General features: G+C 42.7%; 1 protein-coding gene across 1 annotated transcript; it reads right to left on the bottom strand.

Moving 5' to 3' along the window:
* Nucleotides 1-6,242: 6,242 nt before the first annotated feature.
* On the bottom strand, nucleotides 6,243-8,630 carry LOC148871316 (Eukaryotic aspartyl protease family protein). Its single transcript, XM_088973830.1, has one exon. The coding sequence runs from the start codon at nucleotides 8,080-8,082 to the stop codon at nucleotides 6,697-6,699; it is 1,386 nt and encodes a 461-aa protein (XP_088829956.1). The 5' UTR covers nucleotides 8,083-8,630; the 3' UTR covers nucleotides 6,243-6,696.
* Nucleotides 8,631-22,600: the final 13,970 nt, after the last annotated feature.

Below are 22,600 nucleotides of genomic sequence, written 5' to 3'. Positions count from 1 at the left end.
TCCATATATTAGTATATTGGGTTCCATTATAATACCTAGGGGAAAGATATGATATCCAAAAAAAGCTTGTATCTAATCAACCAGTATTATAAATGTGTTAACCAATCAGATGGTTTTTATCAAAATTCATGGGTGAGTTTTGATTGATCAAGTTGGATCTTTAAAATAAGTCTTTAAACCAAGGCCTTGATTTACACCAGTAAAAGGGTAAACCTAGGTCCAACAAAGACTTGTTTGGGCCTGCACCCAGTAAAAGGGTAATCAAGGCCTTGGTGTAAAAACCTAGGTCCAGCCTGCGGGGCCTAGTGTAAACCTGGCCCATATGCAGGAACAATAATTTGAACTCACTACCTTGTATGTTGGTATCAATTAAGGCTTAGGCCTTAACTAAATCGAGTTTGGCCTTGAAAGAGAAAAAAAAAATTGTACCCCAAAATGAATGAAGAAATTACGAAGAATTTTAGTATGATGTTTGGATGCATTAGTAAACTAGAATATGTAATTAAGTAATGGATTAGTTCATCTCAAGACCATTAATTTGATAACAGCTTGTTTAAATTATTTTTTTTTTTTATTTTGTCTTTTAGTGAAAGATTTTTAAGGAGGTTGGAGCTTGAAGCTGAAGTTGAATGGATTACTAAAGCCTTAAATATTTTATTATAAAATTGTTTTATCTACTAAAAGACAAACCAAATAAATCATACAATTCAATCACTTCAGTGGTTACCAAATGGAAACCTAGTGTAAGTTTTATGCATATGGTTTGGAATTTGACCCGATTTTCAAAAGGTATCTTTAGTTATTTGGAGAATAAATAATTGTGTATGCCCAATGTGGGGTGTATCCTATCGTAACCATAGCCTCTTGTTAGAGTGAGAATGAGTTGAGGTACCATGAATTCTAAAACCATTTTTATGGCAATGTCTTAATATTCCTTAAAAAAATCCTACAAATTGTTTTGCTGTAAAGGGATTGGGTTTGGTTAGACCAAACCCGAGCTTAACCTAAACCAAAGCTAACTTGATGCCAACCCCACTGTAGTTAGGGAGCACGGATTTGCCTAAATCCTAAGCCGACCCTCCAATGGTCACATCTGTACTCAACCTGACCCAACTCAATTACATGTACTTTCCAAACCTTTTCTGAACTTATAGGGTTTAACCTAATACTTATCCAACCCAATCAATGGCTTTTCAATTATATTTTATTTCACACATTTTGAAAATTTAAAAGCCAATAATTTAAGTTGGATTGTGGTTAAAGGATTCTAAGGTGTCACTTCCTTTATAGTGAATAAAAAAAAAATCCTAAAATAAATATAAAAAGAAATTGGATTAAGTACACTGCAACCTAATTCAGAATTCTAAATTACATCCTCCCATGGTCTATTAGTAGCCCCCTCCCCTCATATAAGCCGCACTACGGTCAGAATTCATCCCCCTGTATGATAGTGCTAAAAAATTCTGAGCTGGACTGATTAGTCATTCTCCCAAAAAAATTCTAAAACTTTTAAGATTATGAGATAGAAATCATAAAATATTACAAGAATAGAGTGGGCCAAGACAGTGTAGAAGAATGAAATGGGTCAAGAAATGGAAGGGAATTTGGAGGAAAAGGAGAATAGATAAAAACTAATAAGAAAAAAAAAAAAGATAAAAATACTTAAAATGTATATGGTAAAGGGTCACATCATGCCATCTACCCATCCCAAGCCGATCCAATCTGAATCCAATAATATTGTAGTACAAAATGTCCATATCTACACAAACATTATCAAATATATGTATTAGATAAGGTGGATCGAGTTTTGGGTTTATTTTATTTATTTTATCGAAGGATTCTTCACTTCTAGTTTCATAGAAGTTGAATTATTTTTTTCATGTTTATGATCGATACCTAATTTTCATGCTTAATTCATGGGGTCGGTTGCATGAATCATGCTTAATTCATTCTATTAATGGTTAAATCGTTTTTTATTACTTCTATCCATGTCACTTTTGGTCTATCCTGAACTCTTCTAGCTAGTCCCTTGAATGTATAACAAATCACTTCTTCTAACAATCTAACTGGTATAGTTGGTGGTCTTCTATGCTCATGTCCAAACCATTTTAGTGATATATTTAAGCCATTATTTGGTACAATGATAAATGCTGGATTGACAAAAATGAAAACTGAGGGTTCAAGTTTTAAGAGTGGTGATCTGAGCAAAAGGAAAAAAATAATAATAATGATAATGCTAAAGGTTAGATCCATACTCAGTTCCTCCCAAGACCAGGGAGGCAGGGATGATAGGGACCAGCATTAGATGATGGCAATTCATAGTTTATTACTAATAATACGATATCCCAATTTGATCCAAATCAAATGAAATTTGACTCAAATCCGTATGCTAATGGGTTTGTTTGGATCTAGGAATATTCTATATATTTGAATCCAATCCGTTAGCAGTCCTACATGCTTGTTTACCTGATTAACCCATGCCATTGGCATTCCTACATTACATCAAACCAAGCATATAAAGGTACTTTTGTGTGTTCAAGTGTCAGTGTTATCTATGCACATTCACAAAGAACCATACATGAAGATCCTAGAGCTTTTGTTAGAAAAACCATATAACTATGAAATTACTTAGACAAGGAGAGTCTACATCCATGCATTACCACACAAATCACGGCAGCAACGGTATCAAATTCAGTAATTCACATCTCAATCAACCCCAAATGCTTCAAATTCATTCTATATAAATCAGGGTCACACGAGTTATTGTCAGCAGCATTGGATATACAAGTGGTTCAAAACAGGCAAACCGTCAACCACACACCTCATAGGCTCTCCCACATTAATTCAAATATCAATAATGGATCCATGAACTTGATTATCAGATTCCAGCTCAAAAGGTACAAAAATGGGACCCCATGATACACTAGTGCCAAACAGTCTAGCTCCTCACGTAGACTCATTGACACTGATATGGACCTCCCCTTCCTAGTTTATATAAATTTGTTAATTAGTAAGCATAAACAAACAATTTCTGCACCTTATGTCTAAGAACAAACACGCCCTTCATTCACTAGTTATCAAAGAAACCTTTGCTTACCCATGACAAGAAGCGGATATTTGAGTCTTCAGACTCGTATATTTCACCAACCTTGGTCAAATCAGAAGGACCAAACTTATATGCCACCAACTATATATATATATATATATATATTAGATTTCTTAGACTTGAGATAGAGGATCAAAGTTTATTGATTTTAGCATTGTTTTATGTAAAAGGACAAAATTAGTAAGAATGGCAACAGGGTGGGGTGGGTTCAGGTCCTGATTGGGATGGACAAATACCATCTCTAATCCCTAAAGTTTTGGATTTCACCAAACCTCAATCAATGGTAAAAAAAACTGGCCCAATATTTAGTGTACTTGCAAAGGCCTCATTGGGTTGGGTTGCGTTGGCGAAACCTTAACCCAAATTTCAATATCATCCAAACCCAACTGGCCATTTCTAGTTGGGTTTGGGATAACCTGGCCCAAGTTGCACCTTTGTCTATGAGTTTAAGGCTCAGTTTGGAAAGAGTACAAATACAAATATGCATAATATTAAATACATATAAAACAATACAAAATACAAGATTAATTTTGCATTCTATATATTTGTAATTATTCTCTTTCCAAACGGAGCCTAAGGTTTCATTCCCAGCATTGAGTAGAAAAAGTTGGTAAGAAGGAAAAGAAAAACCCAATTGCCTGGCGGATTCATTTTGGTCCAAACTATCATCACTCTTGTATTGTCATGTATTCATCAATCCTTGCCTTGACTTAGACTTGCAGACTTTTTGGTTCCCATGGCCTGAGTTTTCTTGCAAATGACTTTGGCTGGTGCATAAAACTTTCAACAAAACTGCTCAATGGGCCAACCCTCTATGTCTTTTAGTTTTGGTCTTTTGTTCACTCCTAGGGTAAGAACAATATCTTCATTCCTTTTAGGGGAGAAATACGTATTGGACCTTTCATGGGAAAGTAAACTCTCATATTGGACCGACTTCCAATTACCCATAAAAAAAATTGGACAGACTTCCAATTACCCATAAATCTTCTTTGTCACAGTATGGTTGCTATGGTCCTTTTGGGTATACATTTGTCGCTATTATCCGTTTTCTTCGGGCAAATTTCGCCATGAAAGTTTTTATTCTTTGGGGCAATTTTTCAAATATCCATAAGATACAGCTGCTACAGTTTGACATGCATCTCTTTTGGACCAAGGGGCATGATACATACGAATTGGGCTGATACATATCTAAATGGTAAATAAAACTTCATATTAGAATTACATGTTTTTAAATTTAATTAAAGTAAATACAAAATTACAATTAATACTTTGTATATAAACTTATTTTGCGTATCAATTTCATTTATTTTTTTGGTAGAACTAGCCCAATACCTGCAAACGATTGACAAAGACCAGAGAATAGAGAATAGAGAAAACAAGATGAAAATGCGAAAAAAAAAAAAAGAACTCAAGACAACACATACAAAATTATATCATTGAGCTTATAGCCTACCTCATAAGGGAGGAAGAGGAGCTGAAATTATAATATCCTACAAATTCACTCTTACAGATAATTCTGAAAACAGATATAAATGCTTTTTGACTTTTTAGAGGTTCTGAACAGATAAGGTTGTTTGTGTTGGATTAAACCTTCAGCATCTGAAATTTCTTAATTTTACTATTTTACCCCTAAAATAGACTATTTGGTAATTTTGAGTTTATTTTGTATTATTTCATAAAATATAATTTATTAAATTCAAATTAACATTGAAAAATATGAATAAATTGTGATAAATTATAAAAAAATAAAAAATTATTAAAATAAGAATAAAATTGAAAATATGTATAAATTTATAAATTAAAAATAAATTATCAAAAGTTAAAATAATAATGAAAATAGTAATAAAGTCCATGAAGCAATGAAAAAATATTTAATAATTATCGAATTATTAAATTAAAACTATTAAATATTTAATAATTAATAATATAAATAAAAATTATAAAAAATAAACAAATAATTTCTTAAAATAACATTTGAATGCCACTGCTAAGAGTTGCAATGGTGGTGGTGGAAAGACAGGGGGGAGAAAGAGAGGGAGAGGGAGAGGGAAAGGGTAATTGAACGTTGTTGAGAGTTTTAGTGGCAGTGGCAAGAAGACGCCGGGGGGGGGGGGGAATAGAGAGAGAGAGGGAGAGGGAAATCGAACGCCACTCTTAAGAGTTGCAACAGCAGTAGCGGGAAGACAAGGGGAGAAAGAGAGAGGGAGAGGGAGATTGAGAACACTATTGGTTCATCGCCAGTGAAGAAGAAGAAGAAGATGATGATGATGATGATGATGGTGATGAGAGGGGGAAGAGAGAAGGACAGAGGGAGAAGCTTGCGGTGGAGATCGAAGAAGAAGAAGGAGAGAGAGAGAGGCAAAATGAGAATGGGTATTTTTGTCTTTTAACACAGTCTGAAAAACATTTAAGCTCATTAAGTCACTGGTCCACCTCTTACAAATTCAGATCTGAAAATGCATTTCAGATCCTTTTTTCATACTCAACCCAAACATAGGTGGCATCTAAAAAACAACATTTTCAAACTTCAGAGGTTTGAAAAGTATTATCAAATGCCACTTTAGTCTATATTTTTGCATTAGTCAAAGAATCCATAAAAAAAAATATCATAACAATAACATATTTGAATCGTCGGACCCATAAATTGAATATGAATCGGGTCCATACTAACACGCCTCTCTTTTCACCACAAAACTACTATAAGATTTTGCCTTTGGATTGTTTTCTGCAAATGCAAATTGGGACATAAAACAAACTACAACAAGAATTCAATAGATACAACCAGCATATATATTCATGTATATTATTAGTTCGTAATAGGTTATATAATATATGACTTGATTAATTAAAAATTTTTCTTTAAATTTAAAAATCATAATAGGTTATTGTGTGTTTTGCATTTAAACGTAAACAACAATGGTTCATGTTGCTATGAGATCTTCACTATCATATCCATGTGAATGTCAATTATTTATGCATTTGCCTTCAACAAAATAGTCCATAGAACCAACCAACAATCACATAGCAACGTCAAACAAAATGTCATCAACAATGGGCCCAAGGCCCAAAACAAACATGCGCCACATCCGTTAACTAGCCTTTTGTATCATGGTCCACTTTCACTAGAGCCCAACCATACGGCCCAAAACAAAGAGTGCTTCTGTTATTCTGTATCGACGACTTGGCTCAAAACAAAGAGCACTACAGTCATGATAGCAAATATAGCATCCTTACAATAATCCATGTTACCCAGAACCGTCCGATTGGAATCAACTCACAAATAATTGACCACATGCCACCGGGGCTGAGGGCTTATTAAGTATCCTACAACATCTTATCAATCAAAGCACGAGCTCTCGACTGTCTGATTGGAATCCAACGCAAAAACGTTAATGGGTTTAAAAATAATAATTACAATATCAACGGCCAATATTACTCTAGACACTATGGAGTGATGATTTTACCATGTGGCCAATCCTCCACGTGGCAGAAATACAACAATTCTTGTAGGGAATTTTACACGTATCAGTGCAGCAAAATGACGTAACGTAACGTACCGGCATCTAGACGAAGCCGACATCCTCCGATACTCAACAAATCTGTTGACTAAACCCTAACCTGTCGTTCTCCAGATCGTACTCCACGTAGAAATTTTGCTGCTGATAGTTCCCCAGTATAATAGACGGTCCGCCCGATACGCCTGTGTCGGGGACAACGTCATCCGACACGATTGTCATGCAAACCACGCCTGCCTTACCGAAGAAGGAGTAATAATTCGCCAACGGTAAAGCCATCTCCGCACCTCCTTTGAAGTGAAAAACCAATTCCGGCAGAGATATTGTCTTTTCGGCCGATACATTGAAACAGGGACGCAACCCAGTCATGGTTTCCATATCAGTTGCTCTGCGGTAATGAGGTACCTGGTTCTCGAATTCCCCTGCGACCAAGTCGAACACTCGCCTCTCCATGAAGGTGAACGTCGACCCAGAATCTATAATCGTTCCACCATTGCCGTCCGCTCCCAACGTGAGATAATCGTACGGGATCCTGACGCGTTTGCCGCCGACGGTGATTTTTCTGAGGCCGACGTAGTAGTAAACGGAGAATGCGTGTCTTCCGGTGGTTGGGTTCTTCACGAACGGGGTGTATGTAAGGCCTTTAGTCTTTCCGCCGTCGGAATCTGACCCACCGTGCAACACAAGGGAGCTGCTTTTGGTGGTGTCGTCGAAGCGGTGAGAGACAAGACAGTAGGAGAACCTCTTCAGACCGAGCTGGGAGGGTAATGAGGGTGACCCACGACCGAAGCCGGCGATTCCCGAGGGTTGACGGGAGGAGAAAAGCGAGCATCCGACAATGAAATCGGGTACCTTTGTTTCGGGAAAATCGAGTATGTCTGAGAGTAAAATCCCAGCCGTCGAACCTGAACCATAGATAATTGCGTAAGGTGGGCAGATCTGTGTACAGTTACTCAAATTGGGGTCGCAGTCTATGCATCTGGATTGAACATCTGGGTCGTGAATCCAACCACATTTTGGGTTTTTGCAGCCCAAAACCTTCGCACTGGAGGATGCTTTAGGGATGAAAATTGGGTCAGTCGTGAGATTCAGACTTGAGAAAGGACAATTCTTGCAGAGATAGCGATGGGTGCAAGGGAACCAGACCAGATCACTACCAGTATCCATGACAAAAGGGATGGTTTGAGCGGGAGTACCGAAGCTGAGCGGAATTGAATAGCCACCATAGCTACGAGCGAACAGAGGAGTTTTGGTGGGATGGGTGTCAGGTGGACTTTTGATGTGTTGGGCTCTGAGTAAAGAGGCGGAGACGAGGTGGGCGACCTTCTCCCATGGATCTGGAGATGGATTGTTGTTGAATTGTGAGAGAGGGACTGTAATGGTTGGCAATGAAGAAATGGAGGAGAAAAGGGAGAACAGAGAAAGGAGAGAAAAGAGAAAAGATGGGGATGAAGAAGCCATGATTTTGCTGTGTGGGAGAGAGGGATGGACTGGACAGGGAGGAGTTATACTGTTATAGGAATGTGAGCATTAGTTGCTTTTTTGTTTCTTATCGAAGTAACCAAGAGAGAGAGACTGAGAAGTCAAGAAGACGCAGAGAAATTGGCAGTGGGGAATCGAATTTGGGGTGGATGATATATAATAATAGGCCATTGCGGGGGTTAGAAATAGCAGAATTGCCATGTCTGTGTCTGTGTAAACTGTAAAGATAAAATCTAGGAATAAATGTTTATCACGGGTTTGCGGGATGACTGGTCTATCAGATTATCAGAGGGGCCTGGCCATCACATGTACTCGGTAGACGACTCACATGGCAAAGAAACTTCATAATTAGTGTTTGGACTTTTTATCTTGGACTGGCTCAACCATTCTTTCAAGTCGAAACAGACATTTAAGAATTTGAGAGAAGGGATTTCTGTTCACTCCGGAGTCTTAGACTCTTATTCCCAATTCCCCACTCCAGTGATGAAATGAATTACTTTGGTCAGATGGAAACTCTTTTGGATTCCAAGGACATTCACATATTAAGGAGCTGAGCTCTTATCGTGAGAGCATTTACATCTGCCTATCACTCTTAAGAACTCATATTTAACTAGGAAAAAGATGATACGATAAAGAAATACAAATTCAACCAGGCTTGCTGTTTGTTTTAATTTAAATCCAGCTCCAAGCCATCAACCACTTACACCTATAGTCAGCTTCTCTCCTATCACATATTTTGGTTTTTGGTCAATAGGGCAAATGAGTTGATATGGCCATCAACTACTTACACCCATGCAAAGTGGAAAATTTACCAGTGCTTTTAACCTGCCTTTGACCTGGTGCACGGTCAAAAACCGTCTAATTCAGACGGTTGGACTATTGAGGTAATTTTTTTAAATTTTGAATAGATTTTTTATATCTATGTGTTCTAACGTGTCATAGGTACTTTGCCCCATTTTTTTCAAGAATCCCCTTTTGTGGCTTCAAATTACAATTTTTAATATTTTTATAAATAAAATTAAAAAGTATAAATTAAATATAAAATAATACATATATTATATAGACCATAATTATATATTATTTATTGATAAAATACATATATACATATATACATTCATGCATACATATATATATATATATATATATATATATATATATATGTGTGTGTGTGTGTGTGTATGTGTGTGTTAAATTTGGCATGGTCTGACCCATTCGACCCAGATGGTCAGACCAGTGATTCATGTCAAGAGGCAAAAATGGTTTGACCTCTAGGTAGGTTTTTAAAACACTGAAATTTACCACTATATCTAGTGAAGAACAAGGTAAACCGATGATCAAGGGGTTGTTTGGTTGATCGGATTGCAGGGCCTACAAAACTATAAACACTTAAATGCCTATTTGGACCAGTGCCTACTATCAATTATTGCTAAACAAGCTATAGTTAACCTACCTTGCTCTCTAGTCACAATAATAGTCCCTCGCCTTGCTTTGCTATACCAGTGCAATTGGACTTTTGTCAAACACCTACTCTACAGAAACTTAAAAGGGCAAATTTGTGTTTTTCTACAAATTTAGGGATAGAGTTGTACAAACAGTCGTAGGACAGCAGAGCATGGGGATCATGGAAAAGTGTAGGTACCCGTTGAATACTTTCTGGGTGAAGAACGGCGATCTAATCCGAAGTCCTTTGTGTGGAAGTTTGGAATCGTTATTTTGCTTTGGGCCCATGGGCCCCAGAGGACCCACGAATGAAGGTGCTTGCCTCTTTCTGGGCACATGATCCATCACCGGCCGCGAATATGGAGGATTGCGTCATCTTCACAGCAATTCCTTAAGAAAACTCATTGGATAGTGGGGCAATCAGGACACGCCACATAAGCTTAATAGGTGGACTACGACAACAGTAGACGTTTGGACTCAAGATTCAAGAACCACTAGAGTCCAAACACAACCTTACCGCTACAGTGCGACGCGCACCATTGTAGTGCGATCTACGCGTACCCATTACCATTAATCCATTGCCCCTTCAATGACCATACTGTGGCTGTAGTTTGGCTGCCACAATGTTCCTTTCTATGAGTACACGTACCGGACATTATTTATAAGCTGTACGTGCCATGTCGGCCCATGGGCCATGGTTGGTAGTTTACAACAATGACAGATGCTTTGGACCGACCCGGAGGCCCAATGTGTACAACGGATCTCTGACCGTGTAGATAAAATAGGAGTAGAGGTCATTTGAGCCTGAATTCAAAGCGATGCATGAAAGTTTTTACTAAATATATATGAGTTATGTTGAGTGATATAAGATCAAACCGTCAAAATGGTATCTTAATATTAATTAATCTTATCTCTCAAAATGATGTATTAAGGTTTTATTTAATCTGGTTCGTCCAAAAAAGTATTCTCTTAAGGTCAATGAATTAATCTCAACCATCTGATTGATGCATCAAGGTTTCAAATAAATTTAGGCCCCGTTTGTTTGCAGTGTAAAATGTCACCACCGGTTTGGTTTTGTCAACGTCTGGATGCAATGTAAAGCATCATCAGCCGTTCAATTTTGTAGACGTTTGGATGGAGGTTTGATTTGTATTATAAGTCGATATAAAACATTATTTATAGTGAAGTTTTATATTGATTGTCGATGTAAAACTACGTCGATAAAATCAATGTAATTTTTACATTGATAGACACATTTTCAATGCTCACTTTTTTCAAGGTTCAGTGTGAAACTCCATCGGTGAGATTTACACTCTAAATAAATACAGCCTTAGGATCCATTTGGTTTGCAATTGGAATCTAAATCAAAATTTATGGGTTATCAGAGTTAGAATGATCTCTTCCTCTCACCTCTTCGGTTCAGATAAGAATTAGAATTAACTGGAATAGACTCTAATTCCTAAGAGAGAGAAAGGGAATGGCCATTTCCTTCAAATAGAAGAATCCAAATCCACTAAAAATGAGAATGTAACTTATGGTTCCACCTAATCAAACAATTGGTATCGAAATTCAATTCCAAATCTCTATTCCCACAAACCAAAGAGACCCTTTGGTGGATGAGATTTATCATTTATCCATTGCCCTAAGATATTACTTTGATGGTCTAGTTTTTTTCCTGAAATTTTCATGTATTATTTGAATGGTTGAGATGAATTAAAATCTTGGTATATTATTCAACAATTATCCATTCACTGGTAACAGCGTCAATGATGTGCCAAATTTTGGGAATCTTCTAATTAAACCAGACAGCAGAACCGCAGGAAATTTTTCTGCTGGGGACCGTTGAAGGGTGGGCCCTGCTCTGATCGCACGGCTAAATGTTTAAACGATTCATATAAGACAAATGCAACAAGTTGAGGAACGATAAGTACAAGTTAGGAGGATCGAACCGTAGATTAGATAAAGGCAAATTGGTTAGAAGCAAGTTGAAAAAGGGGAAACCAGATTTGGCCAAGTACGGTTGATCAACTGATCATTCAGGAACCAAGAAGTGTTTTCAGATGAATCAGATCAAAGTAAGACCACGTTGTCCTTTACTACTTTTGAAACCAGTAATTCCTGGAGTGAGGAGATTTTTTCTGGACTGAGCTTGGCCCAGTTCGATTCAGAATTATAGGAGTAATCCTAGATACTTGGAGTTTCGGGCCAGATTAGGCTTTAGGCTTTATCTACAATAATAGGTCCTATTTTGCCCCAATTCTGACTTGGTCCATGTTAACCCCAATTTGTGTACATTTTTAGAATTTTACTTTATGAATGTATAGGTGGTCTGTCTTTCTATTGTTATATGTTGCTCTTTCTCGGTGTAAAGTCTGTGTTTGGTAAGAATACAAATATGCATGAAAATATCAAATTGGTTGGTCTAGCAGTGATAAATTTTGCACAAATACCAATTTCAACATTGGAATCTACCATTTTTATATTGACCATGCAAAATTTACATTCATTATTTTAAACAATTTTTTATTTCATTCTCTATGCAATATGCCAGAAAAAAAAATTTCGTCGTTTTCAATACAAAAATCTATTCTTTACCAAATATAACAATCGATGAATTTTGCCTATGGGGCTTCAAAAAATAATATTTGGTAAATCACTGATTTACACATTAAATAAAAAATCGACCCAATAGACAAAGAAATCTCAACCCAGCTAAAGCCAACTTTGATGACTTGGAAGCTGAAAGGTATTATTTCCTGTCATCCTGCCTCAAAAGGAAAGTAGATATTCTTTGGAAGTAGAAAGGTATTATCTCAAATTGTTTGAAGAGGAGAGATCTGATCAAAAGAGATCTCTTTTTGGAAGTAGAAAGGTATTATTTCATGAGGCTCTTTCTTCTTCTTCTTTAGATTTTAGCACCTCATCTCTTTCCCCTTCTCTTCTGTTTATTTGTGACTTTTGGGGACGTACTACCCTGTTGTGTGCAATATATTTCTATTTTTTTCAAAAAAAAAACCCACTTATTACGTGGCAAATTGGATATACAATAACAACCAATTTGGGTTGAATTTAACAAACCAGCCAGGCAAGCCAAGTTATGATTGTGACAATTCAAGAATTTATGAAGGCTAAAACTGCTGACCATTTTTGTTATTGACCATCAGCCCAATTGTTACCTAATGTATTGAACTTTGTATCCTTCTCCTTCTTAAATAAATAGGGCAAGAAATTCGGTAGTTGAAGTAAAAATAAAAAGAAAAAAGAAAAAGAGAATTAAAAGCACCGATCTTCTGTTACTTACAAGATACATACACTACATTCAACACTATCCACATAAAAATTAATAAAGATTAATTATTAGGGAAAGTTCCCGATTAGTAAATTTTACTTTGGGCCTAGTGCCACTTTACTCCCCAAACTTTAAAATGTAATAATTCAGTATTCTAACTTTCAAAGTATGATAATCCAGTATTTGTCATTAACTAACTGTTAACTAGCCGTTAAGTGGCATTTGAAAAAAACACAAATGCCCTTTGAGTGTCATCTAATTTTCTTCATCAACCATCCAAACATTAACAAAAAATTAACAGTCCCAAATCCTTGCCTCTTCTATTCAAGAAAATTGGGGTCACCAGAATACTCACCCAAATGTGACCCCAACTTTCTTGAATGAAAGAGGTAAAGATTTGGGACTATTAATTTTTTGTCAACGTTTAAATGGTCGATAAACAAAATTAAATGACACTTGAAGGGCATCTGTGTCTTTTTCAAATGCCACTTAATGGCTAATTAACAGCTAGTTAATGGTAGGTATGTTATGGACGCACCGCCCGACAGCGCGCTGTGGCAGCCATAGGCAGCAGCACGCACAGCAGCATGCACTGCCCGGCGGCGCGTAGCGCCAAAGTCATAGGCAGCATCACACACTGCACGGCAACAACACTAGGCAGTAGCACATACCGCACGACAACAGCATGCACTGCCCGGCGGCGCGCAGCGGCACAGTCATAGGCAGCAGCACGCACCGTACGACAACAACACTAAGTAGCAGCACGTACCGCACAGCAGCAACACTGGGCAGCAGCACACACCACACAACAGCTCATCAGGGTGGGTCCCACCTTATCCTACCACAACAACTCTGCTCACCATCCGCTAGCTACACTTTCCCTCATGCCTTATCCTTATCTTATCTGTTCTTAGTAGGAGTTGTGTTATCATTAGAAGTAGGCAATCTCTTTAGAAGTAGGAGTTTGAATTTGTTAAGGCTTCCCCAGTCTAGCCGAATCCAATAAGGAATTCCCTTTGTAATCTCCTATTTAAGGAGCTATGAGTGGAAATAAATGCATTCAGTTTTCAACCAAGAAAGGTGTTAGGAGAGTCGGGTGATCTCTTGAACAAATCACCCACGCGATTGCCACCATAGGGTCTGTACGCAAGGAGAAGGGCAAGGGAAGACATGAGTCTCTCCTGGTGGACCGACCCATGACGAGATCCTACGCCCGGGCCTATAACATTCTGGTATCAAAACCTACCGTCATGGGAGAACAAGAGTAGCTGCCTTCCGAAGTCCACGAACTGGAACACAAACTTGCAGAGACCAGCATGGAGGTTCGTGAAGTCAAGGATAATGTCCAGGAGCTTTGACGCTTGCTAGAGACATTCTTAGCCAATAGGGAAAGGAACTTAGAAGGAACTGCCACCAACAACAGCCGTAGGCCGGACTGGGCAGAAACGTCCGACGAACATCAGATGGCTGCCCCGACTGCCGCTGTTATCCTCAAATATAGTCGGCTAGAATTTCCGTCCTACAACGGCACTGGAGACCCACTGGGATGGTTGTACCGCTGCGAACAGTTCTTCCGCAACCAACGCACCGATATCAGAGACAAGGTCAGTCTGACCACTTTCCACCTCACAGAAGAGGCACAGCTCTGGTTCTACCGTCTAGAGCAGGAAGAACCCAGGCTTAGTTCGGAGCAATTTAAATCCTATTGCCTCCTCCGGTTTGGACCCCCACTGACAAGTAACCCGCTTGGCGAACTAATCAACCTCAAGCAAATCGGGACTGTGGCGGATTATCAGTGCCAGTTCCAAACCCTTCTCACCAGAGCAGCCTCGGTACGCCCAGACCAGCAAGTCAACATGTTCACAACAGGGCTAGTGGAACCCCTAAGAGTGGACGTCGAGATGTAGCACCCCCCTAATCTAGTCACAGCTATGAACCTCGCACGTGCCTTCGAAAGGAAGATGCAGTTCTCCCACGGGGGCTTCAGTATAGGACGGCCGACATCAACATGGACGCCTTCGAAGACAGCAGGAGTGACTCCCTCTTCGATCACCAGTAGAGAACCAAGGCAGCATGTGGGCAACCCCTCCAAATCAGCATCAAGCATAGGAAGCAGCAGGTCTGCACCCCCATTAGGCGGCTGACCCGAGCCGAGATAGCGGAACGGTGCGCAAGGGGGCAGTACTTCAACTGCGATAACCTGTACTCCGCCGGCCACAAGTGTAAGAAGTTTTTCTGTCTCCTAGTAGAAGAACCCGAAGAGGAAGATGACAAACTTGCAACATCAGAACCAGAAATCTCCCTCCATGCCATCACGGGGGTCAAGACTTTCCAAACCATGCAACTGAGAGCATTGATAGCAGAGCGGCCAGTCCGTATTCTGGTGGACTCGGGTAGCACCCACAATTTCATCAGTGAACAAGCAACCCACAAGTTAGAACTGCCCATGGAAAGAAGACCACAATTACAAGTGGCCGTGGCAAACGGGGAAAGAGTTCACAGCCCTGGAATTTGCAAGAACACCAGAATTCAGGTCGGAACAGAGTCCTTCCAAGCAGATTTATTTGTACTATCCTTAGACAAATTTGACACCGTCCTAGGTGTTAAATGGCTGATCACGCTTGGACCAATCCTATGGGACTTCGCTGCCCTGACCATGACCTTCCACTTGGATGGCAAACCAGTCACATGTCAGGGAACCAAAATAAGAACAAGGGCATAGCTACATACACTCCAAGGTGGGGACTCACGTGCAACAGATATGGAAAGGCTCCTTACGGACTTCTCTGCAGTCCTCAAGGAGCCCAAGGGGCTTCCCCCTCCCAGAGCTTGCGACCACCGAATCCCTCTAATAGCCGGATCAGATCCCGTTGTTGTCAGGCCCTACCGCTACCCACATCGGCAGAAAGATGAAATAGAAAGGTAGTGCGCAGACATGTTACAGCAAGGGATCATCCGCCTCAACCGCTCCCCCTTCTCCTCCCTGGTTCTTTTGGTGCCCTAGCAAGACGGGACTTGGAGATTCTGTGTTGATTACAAAGAGCTTAATAGTCAGACAGTCAATGATAAGTTTCCCATCCCAGTCATAGATGAGCTGTTAGACGAACTCCATGGAGCGCAGTACTTGTCCAAACTAGACCTCCGATCAGGAACTTCCAGGTCCAAATGACCCCAGACGGTGTAGAGAAAATGGCCTTCAGAACACACCATGGCCACTTGGAGTTCCTGGTCATGCCCTTCGGTCTTAGCAATGCGCCCTCCACATTCCAGGCTCTGCTGAACGAGGTGTTTCACTCCCATCTCCGCAGATTTGTCTTGGTATTTTTCGACGACATCCTAGTCTATAGTAAATCGAGGGTAGAGCACGTGCAGCATCTGCGAATTGTTCTTGAACTCCTGCAACAACATCAGCTCTTCCTCAAACGAACAAAATTCCCCTTAATTCCCTCTGTTATCTTCCAACTCAAATAGGAGCATGTAGGGCGGGTTGGCACTGTACAAGGACCAAATTTATCTTCCAATCGACTGCCCCTTAATTCCCTCCATTATCTCCAGCATACACAACGCCATGCATGAGGGTATCCAAAAAACACTACACCGTATCCATGCAGACTTCCACTGGCAGGGCATGAAGGCTTCGGTACGGGACTTCATCCAGAATTGTTCAACGTGCTAGCAGTAGAAGTGGGAAAACTTGCACCCAGCAGGCCTTCTCCAACCCCTCGCCCTCCCCACTCAGATCTGGGCAGATATTTCCATGGACTTCATCGAAGGCTTACCCAAGGTGGGAGGGAAACCGGTGACATTTGTGGTGGTGGACCACTTCTCAAAGTATGCCCACTTCCTCCCCTTATCTCAACCCTACAGTGCAGTTTCAGTGGCCCATGCCTTCTTCGGCTACATCTTCCGATTACATGGGCTACCCAAATCCATTGTAAGTGACAGGGACTCGATCTTTACCAGCGCCTTCTGGAAGAAGCTCTTCCGACTGCAGGGAACAGACCTAGCCTTCTCCTCTGCCTACCATCCACAAACTGACGGCCAAACAGAGGCAGTGAATCAGACAATAGAGATGTACCTCCGTTGCCTTGTGGGAGACCAGCCCAGGCGCTAGGTGGAGTGCCTTCCGTGGAATGAAAACTGTTATAACACGTCCTACCACTCCTCCCTTGGCATGATTCCCTTCTGAGTGGTATATGGCCGAGACCCTCCCCGTCTCTTATCTTAAAAACTAGGCTCAACACGGCTGGAAGAAGCAGATCGCAGTCTCTAAGATCGCGATGCCCTCCTGGCCGAAGTATCCTTGCGCCTACACTAGGCACAAGCGCGCATGAAGCACGCCTACGATCAGCACCACCATGAAGACACCTTCAAGCCAGGACAGTTCATTTGGCTAAAGCTCCAACCCTACCAGCAGCTCTCCCTCAGGCGTCAAGGCCCCCCCAAGCTAGCCCCAAAATTTTACGGGCCCTTCAAGGTTCTCAAGCAGATCGGGAAGGTTTCCTATCAACTCGAGCTACCGGAGCATAGCAGAATCCATGACATATTCCATGTGTCCCTCCTGAAGCCTTTTACAGGGACTCCTTCGGATCAAGTGCCTCCCCTACCACCTCTAAAGGACGATAGACCCATCCTCCAACCTCGAGCTCTTGTACGATCACCATCAATCAGGGTACCTTCGAGGTTCTAGTGGAATGGGATGGACTACCATCAGCCGAGGCCACCTGGATCCCTTGGACCGGTCTTCACAGCGCCAACCCAGAACTCGAGCTTGAGGACAAGCTCGTTGTCCAGGAGGGGTGTGATGTTATGGACGCACCGCCCGGTAGCGCGTTGCGGCACAGCCATAGGTAGCAACACGCACCGTTCGGCGACGTACGGCGGCACAGTCATAGGCAACAGCACGCACCTCACGGCAGCAGCATGCACCCCACGGCAGCAGCACCGTGAGGCACACACACCATCAGCAGTATCAGTAGAGCGGGGCCCACACAACAGCTCATCATGGTGGGCCCCACCTTATCCTACCACAACAACTTTGCTCACCATCCGCCAGCTACACTTTCCCTCATGCCTTATCCTTATCTTGATTGTTCTTAGTCGGAGATGTGTTATCATTAGAAGTAGGCAATCTCTTTAGAAGTAGGAGTTTGAATTTGTTAAGGCTTCCCCAGTCTAGCCGAATCCAATAAGGAATTCCCTTTGTAATCTCCTATTTAAGGAGCTATGAGTGGAAATAAATGCATTCAGTTTTCAACCAAGAAAGGTGTTAGGAGAGTCGGGTGATCTCTTGAACAAATCACCCACGCGATTGCCACCATAGGGTCTGTACGCAAGGAGAAGGGCAAGGGAAGACATGAGTCTCTCCTGGTGGACCGACCCATGACGAGATCCTACGCCCGGGCCCATAACATTCTCGTATCAAAACCTTCTGTCATGGGGGAACAAGAGTAGCTGCCTTCCGAAGTCCACGAACTGGAACACAAACTTGCAGAGACCAGCATGGAGGTTCGTGAAGTCAAGGATGATGTCTGGGAGCTTTGACGCTTGCTAGAGATATTCTTAGCCAATAGGGAAAGGAACTTAGAAGGAACTGCCACCAACAACAGCCGTAGGCCGGACTGGGCAGAAACGTCCGACGAACATCAGATGGCTGCCCCGACTGCCGCTGTTATCCTCAAATATAGTCGGCTAGAATTTCCGTCCTACAACGGCACTGGAGACCCACTGGGATGGTTGTACCGCTGCGAACAGTTCTTCCGCAACCAGCGCACCGATATCAGAGACAAGGTCAGTCTGACCACTTTCCACCTCACAGAAGAGGCACAGCTCTGGTTCTACCGTCTAGAGCAGGAAGAACCCAGGCTTAGTTCGGAGCAATTTAAATCCTATTGCCTCCTCCGGTTTGGACCCCCACTGACAAGTAACCCGCTTGGCGAACTAATCAACCTCAAGCAAATCGGGACTGTGGCGGATTATCAGTGCCAGTTCCAAACCCTTCTCACCAGAGCAGCCTCGGTACGCCCAGACCAGCAAGTCAACATGTTCACAACAGGGCTAGTGGAACCCCTAAGAGTGGACGTCGAGATGTAGCACCCCCCTAATCTAGTCACAGCTATGAACCTCGCACGTGCCTTCGAAAGGAAGATGCAGTTCTCCCACGGGGGCTTCAGTATAGGACGGCCGACATCAACATGGACGCCTTCGAAGACAGCAGGAGTGACTCCCTCTTCGATCACCAGTAGAGAACCAAGGCAGCATGTGGGCAACCCCTCCAAATCAGCATCAAGCATAGGAAGCAGCAGGTCTGCACCCCCATTAGGCGGCTGACCCGAGCCGAGATAGCGGAACGGTGCGCAAGGGGGCAGTACTTCAACTGCGATAACCTGTACTCCGCCGGCCACAAGTGTAAGAAGTTGTTCTGTCTCCTAGTAGAAGAACCCGAAGAGGAAGATGACAAACTTGCAACATCAGAACCAGAAATCTCCCTCCATGCCATCACGGGGGTCAAGACTTTCCAAACCATGCAACTGAGAGCATTGATAGCAGAGCGGCCAGTCCGTATTCTGGTGGACTCGGGTAGCACCCACAATTTCATCAGTGAACAAGCAACCCACAAGTTAGAACTGCCCATGGAAAGAAGACCACAATTACAAGTGGCCGTGGCAAACGGGGAAAGAGTTCACAGCCCTGGAATTTGCAAGAACACCAGAATTCAGGTCGGAACAGAGTCCTTCCAAGCAGATTTATTTGTACTATCCTTAGACAAATTTGACACCGTCCTTGGTGTTAAATGGTTGATCACGCTTGGACCAATCCTATGGGACTTCGCTGCCCTGACCATGACCTTCCACTTGGATGGCAAACCAATGACATGTCAGGGAACCAAAATAAGAACAAGGGCGTAGCTACATACAATCCAAGGTGGGGACTCACGTGCAACAGATATGGAAAGGCTCCTTACGGACTTCTCTGCAGTCCTCAAGGAGCCCAAGGGGCTTCCCCTTCCCAGAGATTGTGACCACCGAATCCCTCTGATAACCGGATCAGATCCCATTGTTGTCAGGCCCTACTGCTACCCACATTGGCAGAAAGATGAAATAGAAAGGTAGTGCGCAGACATGTTACAGCAAGGGATCATCCGCCTCAACCGCTCCCCCTTCTCCTCCCCGGTTCTTTTGGTGCCCTAGCAAGACGGGACTTGGAGATTCTGTGTGGATTACAAAGAGCTTAAGAGTCGGACGGTCAATGATAAGTTTCCCATCCCAGTCATAGATGAGTTGTTAGATGAACTCCATGGAGCGTAGTACTTCTCCAAGCTAGACCTCCGATCAGGATACTTCCAGGTCCGAATGACCCCAGAAGATGTAGAGAAAATGGCCTTCAGAACACACCATGGCCACTTGGAGTTCCTGGTCATGCCCTTCGGTCTTAGCAACGCGCCTACACATTCCAGGCTCTGATGAACGAGGTGTTTCACTCCCATCTCCGCAGATTTGTCTTGGTATTTTTCGACGACATCCTAGTCTATAGTAAATCGTGGGTAGAGCACATGTAGCATCTGTGAATTATTCTTGAACTCCTGCAACAACATCAGCTCTTCCTCAAACGAACAAAATTCCCCTTAATTCCCCTAAATCCCTTCATTATCTTCCAACTCAAATTGGAGCATGTAGGGCGGGTTGGCACTGTACAAGGGCCAAATTTATCTTCCAACCGACTGCCCCTTAATTCCCTCCATTATATCCAGCATACACAACGCCACGCATGAGGGTATCCAAAAAACACTACACCGCATCCATGCAGACTTCCACTGGCAGGGCATTAAGGCTTCGGTACGGGACTTCATCCAGAACTGTTCAACGTGCTAGCAGTAGAAGTGGGAAAACTTGCACCCAGCAGGCCTTCTCCAACCCCTCGCCCTCCCCACTCAGATCTGGGCAGATATTTCCATGGACTTCATCGAAGGCTTACCCAAGGTGGGAGGGAAATCGGTGATATTTGTGGTGGTGGACCACTTCTCAAAGTATGCCCACTTCCTCCCCCTCCCCTTATCTCAACCCTATAGCGCGGTTTCAGTGGCCCACGCCTTCTTCGGCCACATCTTCCGATTACATGGGCTACCCAAATCCATTGTAAGTGACAGGGACTCGATCTTTACCAGCGCCTTCTGGGAGAAGCTCTTCCAACTGCAGGGAACAGACCTAGCCTTCTCCTCTGCCTACCATCCACAAACTGACGGCCAAACAGAGGTCGTGAATCGGACAATAGAGATGTACCTCAGTTTCCTTGTGGGAGACCAGCCCAGGCGCTAGGTGGAGTGCCTTCCGTGGGTTGAATACTATTATAACACGTCCTACCACTCCTCCCTTGTCATGATGCCCTTCTGAGTGGTATATGGCCGAGTCCCTCCCCATCTCTTATCTTACGAACCAGGCTCAACACAGCTGGAAGAATCGGATCGCAGCCTCCAAGATCGCGACGCCCTCCTGGCCGAAGTATCCTTGCACCTACAATAGGCACAAGCGCGCATGAAGCACGCTTATGATCAGCACCACCGTGTAGTCACCTTCGAGCCAGGATAGTTCGTTTGGCTGAAGCTCCAACCTTACCAGCAGCTCTCCCTCAGGCGTCGAGGCCCCCCAAGCTAGCCCCAAAATTTTACGGGCCCTTCAAGGTTCTCAGGCAGATCGGGAAGGTTTCCTATCAACTCGAGTTACCGGAGCATAGCAGGATCCATGACATATTCCATGTGTCCCTCCTGAAGCCTTTTACAGGGACTCCCTTGGATCAAGTGCCTCCCCTACCACCTCCAAAGGACGGTAGACCCATCCTCCAACCTCGAGCTCTTGTACGATCACCATCAATCAGGGTACCTTCGAGGTTCTAGTGGAATGGGATGGACTACCATCAGCCGAGGCCACCTGGATCCCTTGGACCGATCTTCACAGTGCCTACCCAGAACTCGAGCTTGAGGACAAGCTCGTTGTCCAGGAGGGGTGTGATGTTATGGACGCACCGCCCGGTAGCGCGTTGCGGCGCAGCCATAGGCAGCAGCACGCACCGCTCGGCGACGCACGACGGCACAGTCATAGGCAACAGCACGCACCGCACGGCAGCAGCATGCACCCCACGGCAGCAGCACCATGAGGCACACACACCATCAGCAGTAGCAGTAGAGCGGGGCCCACACAACAGCTCATCATGGTGGGCCCCACCTTATCCTACCACAACAACTTTGCTCACCATTCGCCAGCTATACTTTCCCTCATGCCTTATCCTTATCTTATTTGTTCTTAGTAGGAGTTGTGTTATCATTAGAAGTAGGCAATCTCTTTAGAAGTAGGAGTTTGAGTTTGTTAAGGATTCCTTAGTCTAGCCGAATCCAACAAGAAATTCCCTTTGTAATCTCCTATTTAAGGAGCTATGAGTGGAAATAAATGCATTCAGTTTTCAACCAAGAAAGGTGTTAGGAGAGTCGGGTGATCTCTTGAACAAATCACCCACGCGATTGCCATTATAGGGTCTGTACACAAGGGGAAGGGGAAGGGTAAGGGAAGACAAGAGTCTCTCCCGGTGGACTGACCCGTGATGAGATCCTACCGGGCCCATAACAAAGTACTGGATTGTGACATTTCGAAAGTTTGGGTATTAAATTGTCGCATTTTAAAATTTGGAGACCAAAGTATAGGGTACTAATTAGGATTTTTCCCTAGCAATAATAAATAGGTTGAGATATATGGGAACCCTATAACGTAGTCCCTTATA

The sequence above is a fragment of the Nelumbo lutea genome, chromosome 2 (genome assembly GCF_056320005.1).
Source record: "Nelumbo lutea isolate HS-2025 chromosome 2, American lotus-T2T, whole genome shotgun sequence".
In the NCBI taxonomy this organism is placed as follows: domain Eukaryota; kingdom Viridiplantae; phylum Streptophyta; class Magnoliopsida; order Proteales; family Nelumbonaceae; genus Nelumbo; species Nelumbo lutea.
Note: the sequence above shows the minus strand (reverse complement) of the source record. Positions and strands in the feature narration are given on the sequence as shown.